This window comes from Toxorhynchites rutilus, chromosome 3 (assembly GCF_029784135.1).
Source record: "Toxorhynchites rutilus septentrionalis strain SRP chromosome 3, ASM2978413v1, whole genome shotgun sequence".
Classification (NCBI taxonomy): domain Eukaryota; kingdom Metazoa; phylum Arthropoda; class Insecta; order Diptera; family Culicidae; genus Toxorhynchites; species Toxorhynchites rutilus.
The window spans coordinates 262,532,723-262,539,550 of record NC_073746.1 but is presented as its reverse complement, the minus strand read 5'-3'; the positions used below and the strand labels follow the sequence as shown (position 1 = coordinate 262,539,550).

Below are 6,828 nucleotides of genomic sequence, written 5' to 3'. Positions count from 1 at the left end.
ATGATCGTTACGGCAGCGGAGCGGGGATTTTTAAGCTGACTGGCTGGCTCGAGAATTACGCATGTGTGAGACCAATGTTTCGTTCATTTTTTTCTTTTTCCTTTCCAATCGTGCTTCATTTTATTTCGCTGCTGCTCTGGTTGCCCGTTTTGGTCGGTACGATTTGAGGAGCACAAAATGGACCAATCAAAAATGGGCACATAGTGAATTTTGAGAATGTTTGATATTTCACAATTATTCAATTATTTATCTCATGAAAAATGAAATGTTATTCGTTATGATAGATGCGTAGATATATTTCCTATCAATTGATGCAAAAACCTTTGCGATCTATTGAGAAATGCTCGAGTTATAAGCGTTCCAAATCTTGCATTTTTTCCTACTTGTTCAGTGCCTAGATTTCCATTTCACCCCCTATATCTTCCGGTTAGACGTAGTCCTACGTCAACAGAAAAAAAAATCCTTTATTATTGAATATAGGTATGGTTTCCTATAAAAATTATGCATATGCTCCAAAACCTGCAAGACGGAAAAGTAGAAGCTGTGGTGGATTTTTCAAGTTCAATGATTATCTTCCATCCTCCAAGACTTGCAAAACTGAAAAGTAATAATAAATTTGAAAAAAACATAATTTATGAGTTGTTTTTCTACTCTCGTTTATTTCCTTAAACATTCCTTATAACCTCCGACATAATTCAGAATCATACTACACTACGTACTTTTGAATATTTTACTGTTTCAAATCTTTATGTGACATAATATAGTAATTAATTTTAAAGTAAACGATCAAACGAAAACCTATCATCAGTAATCTATCCTTCACAATGAATTCCACGACATCCTTCTTCCCAAAAGCAGCCTTTGTCCGGCTTTGGCAGTTCCGCGCAATAATCATTCACATCGATGAAAAGACATTCGTCGACGCAATCGTAACTATAGCAACTCTTGGAACAAGTGTATGTTCCGTCCATGCAGCCGGAACAATCTGCAAAGAAACATGAGATCTTCACTATAAATCGGCCATCTTCGTGGAATGGAAATTTTTAACTTACCTACTTCTTCTTCATATTCATCCTCTTCCTCATCATCCGATGCCTCAACCGGCGACGCTATTATCAATACACCGTGTTCCTCGTCGTAATCGGTAGAGTTCAACCGCAAATAGAGCTGACCTCCATTCTCCCGGCAGTAACGTGTTCGAACGTTTTCGAAGTCTTGTTGAAGGCATTCCCACTCACCATCTGTATTGGTACAAATTTTTGGTGAATGAACTGTGCAACTGTACATCTCTGAACTCAGCTCATCGACTTGGGTTACGGGTTCTTCTACAACATCATGCTTCACCGGTACGGGGACATCGTTTGAAGATTCATTATTGTGAACTATTGCAGATATTTTCGATTCAACAAAATGAATTGGATTCGAGAGATTGTCCACTACACTCACGTGCGAACTGGGAATGTTTTCGAAAAATTTATCGAAAAGATCCACGGTAGATGGCTTTCGCTCACCGGGGCTGGCTCTCGAGTGGGTTGCTATATGCTGAGTTGCAGGTTCATTTATGATATTCCCAGAGAGCTGAGCTGTTCGTCCAAGTGGTTGTAATAGGTTTATTCGCAATGGTTCGTTCAATATCATCTGGTGATCTACGACCGGCAACGAATTGTAATTGTCAACATGTGTAGCGGAAGCAGTATCATGAATTGAGTATTCAGGGTATGACTGAATAGCTGGCATGGGAAGAGGTAAATGAGTTGAATTACACACGGTTTTTACACAAATTCCGTTCTCTAGTAAGAAACCGGATGGACAAGATGCAGCCGTGAATAACATTCTTGCGCAAAGCGAGTCCTGCAAACTGAAACCGTCGGGACAAGCGAGTTCCGTTGAGACTCGATCCGCAAAGCATCGTCCATCACGGATACTGTAGGAAGGCGGACACACAGCGTTTACTGTGGAAACTCTTAAACACACGGTGTTGGTGTATTTGAATCCCTCTGAACACCGAGGAGTATCGATAATGCAATGAATTTGCTGGAGTCTCGCTCGCTCCGGACAAGTTGGATTTGTGCGCTTCTCTTGAATACATTGGTTCTCCACAAGCTGATAACCATCCATGCAATTTGGACCAGGAGCTACGCATTTGTCATCTAATAGTGTACCTGCGGTGCAGTTAACCATGCCATAAAGCAATTTTACACAACGATTATTGACGAAACGGTACTCAGATGGACACCCAGGGCTCCGTACGCAGCGATTGTCGGTCATGATGGTTGTTGATGGACAGTGCGGCAGCTGATAGTTGTATTGAACACATCGATTGTTTTCCGCCCTGAATCCGGTCTCACAAATTGGTTGGCCAACCACACACAGATTATCTCGAAGCGTCGAACCGACGGGACAAGATACGGTTTCGAGGCTCTCTCGAACACATTCAGTTCCATCGATTTGGTATCCGACAGGACAGATGAGCTCTTTCGAAACGCAGCGATTGAGATCGATGTAGAAGTTCGATGGACACGTAGCGAGTACTTGTTCGTGGCGAGAGCATTGTCCAGAAATCATTTGGTAACCTTGGTCACATCTAGGCGACATAATACAAAAACCATGATACAAACGGCTACCCACTGGGCAAATGATTGGCTTGCGTTGGACTTTAGTACACACTCCCATTCGTAGATCAAAACCATGATCGCAAGTTGGGCCAGGAACAATGCAATAGTTGTCGACTTGTCTGGTTTCTGGAGGACATCTTAGCAAGCGTTGGTCACTTTTAACACAGTGATCATCAGCGAATCTATATCCCTCCGGGCATTGGAACGCCGTTACGCAGACGTCATCTCTAACGACCGATCCCGAAGGACACTGTGGAACGTCGACATCTATTTTGTAGCATACGTTCTGTTGCAGTTCAAATCCTGATCTGCAACGTGGTTGAGCTACGCAGAAGTTGCGGAGCTTCCTTACGTTTGATTGACAAGATGATATTTTTTCAAGAATTTGGACGCATTGTCCATTTATCAAACGATGACTAGGGCCGCATTCGGGATTTATGAGAATGCAACGATTGTTTTTCATGTAGTATCCAGCACGACAACTTCCGGACATAATCTCCTCCCGGATGCATCGTTCGCCCCTCATGGTGGCGTTCTGTTCACACTTCAACGGTAGAATACTTTCACATTCGTTGTTTCTTAAGCTGTATCCGCTTTTACATTGCATGGGCAAGTTGTAACTGCGAGTACATAAACCGTTTGAAAGTTCATAGCCTGACTGGCAGACGGGCGGTTGCCTGCTAGGGATGAACTGCGGGTAGTTGATTGACTGCTGGCTGCATGATCCGCAAGTCTGTTGTGCGTTGCACATCCAGTTGTATGCACACGGTTGCTGCATGCAATTCGAAGCGCACGGCGACGGTAATGACGGTAGTTGTGGTTGAACAGGTGGTAATTGGGATACTAACATCCCGTGACATTGCCCATTCTGGTAAGTGTATCCATTTGGACAGCTGGGAGCGATTTCATCGTGTACGCGACATTCTCCGTCGAGAACCGTTGAACCGAACGGACATGTGGGGGTTGTTCTAAGTCTGCATTGACCATTGAAGTACTCCGCATCGGCCGGACACATTGGAATGACCTCATGGTCACGAATACAAACTCCGTTGCGCAATTCAAATCCTACAATACATTCAATTTCGGCACTTATGCATGAACCATCCTGGAACGACGAATCTGGAGGGCATGTAATCGGGACAGTGATCCGTTTTCGACAAAAGCCATTTTCTAAAACATAACCACTGTCGCACTGTGGTTGCGATAAACAATATCCACGTTTGAACGTGAAACCATCGGGACATTCAGGTAAAGACGAAGCTTCTCTGATACATTGCGAATCTCTAAGTTCGTAGCCAGGACGACATCCAACGTTTTGAAGACGACAGTAGCCACCGTGATAGAGGGATCCTCTGGGACAAGTTGGGATTTGCTTCTCCTGTCGCAAGCAAACTGCTCCCACCAATTCGAACCCAAAATCACACCGGGGTTCAGACTGAACACACATACCGTCCTTCAAGCTGCTTCCTGGCGGACAGCGCTGAATGCTTCTCTCTTCCAGAACACATTCATTATTTCGCACGGCATAACCATCTTCACAGATGACGCGTTCACTCACACATTCGCCTTTTCGTGGCATGAAACCTCTATCGCAAACTGGCTGTCGTTGTTCGTTCTTAACGCACTGCCCATATCGCTGATCGTATTCAAAGTCGCGGCTGCACAGTGGTTGGGTTGATACACAAACTTCACCCTCTAATCGGGATCCCGAAGGACATCTGGCAGGTTGTTTGTCGACCTGCACACAGTAACCATTCCGCAACTCGTATCCGATCGAACATCTGATCTCGCGAGCCACGCACAGATTTCCTCGAATGAAACTACCTTCAGGACATCTGACCTGATCGACACGCGTGTATACGCATTGTCCATCATTCAATTTGTACTCGTTGGGACATTTAGGGTCAGTCACAACGCAGTAGTTGTTCAACAGCTTCGAACCTGAATCACATTGAACAGGAGCTATCTGCTCCAGTACGCATCTTCCGTTAGCCAGAGTATAATTGCCAGGACATCGTGGACTGGAGTATTGACAAACTCCATCCGAAAATGTCGTACCGACAGGACACACCGCTTGTTTCTCTGTCACATTGACACACTGACCGTACTCGTCCATTGTAAACAGAGCTGGACATTGGGCATCAATCACACAATCACCCAACAATAAAGTACCTCGCGAACAATTAGCTGGTTGCCGTTCGTAAGCAATACATTTATCCTGACTCAGCATGTACCCTTGCGGACATGTAAACGGAGCAACGCTTACCGTTATTCTCGACTTGTTTTCCGCCGGTTGAGTTTCCTGTCGCATACACTGTGTTCCGGTGAATGTGTATCCTCTATCACAGATGGGAACAACGGTCTTTCTACTGCAGACGGGTAACATCTCGACTGGATTACGGTGACACATGCCATTGGACAAGATGTACCCGGGTGGACACACACTTTGTCCCACGCACGAATTCCCTACGAGCTGGAATCCCCCAGGGCAGTAAGTTTGCCGTATGACACATCTATTGTTCTGCAAGACACTACCAGGTGGGCACATTATGGGTTGCTGCTGTGAGCACATCTGATTCCCGATGGGAGGAAATTGGCGGGTGGTACGATTTCTATGTTCATGATCCACTTCGCTGAGACATCGGAAGCTTTTCCGCAAATTATGTGCGTCCACGCGTAAACCAGCAGCCAGTAGAAGAATCCACAGCGGCCAAACGTTGACCGCACTCATCTAAAGGAAATTACAAACATTTAAATAATAGCAAACGTAACGATTACGCACTTTTCTAGGAGATAAAGACCTCACTAAGTGAATGGAATTCTGCTCGTGTCAAAGTTCAGTGCCATTTTCGGATTAGAATGATAACGCGTTAACATGACTTGTTACGCTCGTGTAGCTTATGCGTTTTTAAAGAGTGTACACTTTAAATTACCGTCTCTTGAAAATTGCACTTTTCTTGTCACTGTTGAAACAATGATTTTGTTTATTGATGAATTGAAGGATAAACTGCCCATTTCTTCTCTATATTGAATCCTAGTACAATATGTTTGGATATTTCTTTAGGTCTTTTTGATTCATCCCATTACAAAAATTGAAAAAAACTTCCACACCAAACGACAATAGAATAAAGTTTTCATGAATTAACTGTTCTCCAAAAGCTTTTGCAAACGCATGAGAACGGCAAGGGGTCGAGATCCTCTCGCAAACAAACCTTTAATTTATCCGATCTTCCGATTCATATGGAAAATTCATATTTATGTGTTATTTTTTTTTCAAAACTGTCACACAATTTATCAACACTGTCAAAATACGTAACGCTTGTGAAAACTTTATCATGAGATATCTCGTTAACTGTTGGTTTGCATGCATAAGCTTTTTTCTCTTGATATCGGAATCCACAAAAAATATGAATCGTCAAATTATAACAGAGCAGTTGCTGTGAAGTTAGAGCTGAATGTTACTCAACCCTAGATTTGTTTCAACGTTGGCTCACCATTAGTACCATTGTTCACGAATGCAATATAGTAAACTGTTAATGATTAAAACATCTTTCCGACTGGAGCGTTCACGAGAAACTAAAATGAAAATCCGAAAATGAACAGATAGGTAGCACGCGCTATCGCCAAAATTTGCATTGATTCATCCCGAACTGATAGAACTCTTCCGAAGAATTGGAGTATTCGATAGAAATCCGTATTAAATAATCCACAACATAAAGCAAACAAATATATACGAGGAATAAATGAATGGGCATTTGCAGTTTGCGCGTATATTCGCAGATACGCGAGTGATTCGAGCGAGGAAAACGTGTTGGAAATTTATCAGGGCTACGGAACTGGGTTCGCTTGGTATCTTACACTGCATTTAACAAAACTACACTATCCAGATATTTCGTATAAAAGCTCAAACGGATTATGAAAGTAAAAAAAACTACAACACCCCAAGTGGCTGGTTTTAAATGTTTTTGAAATGGATTTGACAATAGTGCAATTCCAAATTAAATCGTCCTAAAAATGTATATTTTAAAAACATGTATGTTTGATTGGAATGAAAGTTTGTATTCAGTTTGGGTTGGAGGAAATATGAGTTTTCCACAGCAATTGAGAATTTTTTGACTCAAAAAATTTTTACATATGAAATAGAAGTCATGTAGAAAATTTAAAAAATAAGTCCAAGATGCTAAAACTATCTTATCTCTATATAGAGATTAAC

The 6,828-nt window shown here is 42.5% G+C and overlaps 1 protein-coding gene across 5 annotated transcripts; it reads right to left on the bottom strand.

Annotated features, from left to right (window-relative positions):
* Positions 1-657: 657 nt before the first annotated feature.
* Positions 658-6,181, bottom strand: LOC129776025 (zonadhesin-like). Of its 5 annotated transcripts, XM_055781393.1 has the most exons (4): positions 6,110-6,159; positions 5,549-5,578; positions 1,053-5,346; positions 658-985 (listed from the first exon to the last, which is right to left on the bottom strand). In XM_055781393.1, exons 3-4 carry the CDS (start codon positions 5,344-5,346, stop codon positions 813-815), a joined length of 4,467 nt encoding a protein of 1,488 aa, XP_055637368.1. In that variant the 5' UTR covers positions 5,549-5,578; positions 6,110-6,159; the 3' UTR covers positions 658-812. The 5 variants fall into 5 exon arrangements, with proteins under 5 accessions (XP_055637368.1, XP_055637365.1, XP_055637369.1 ...); XM_055781390.1 differs by lacking the exon at positions 5,549-5,578 and having other exon boundaries at positions 6,110-6,181; XM_055781394.1 differs by lacking the exon at positions 5,549-5,578 and having other exon boundaries at positions 1,057-5,346; positions 6,110-6,181.
* Positions 6,182-6,828: the final 647 nt, after the last annotated feature.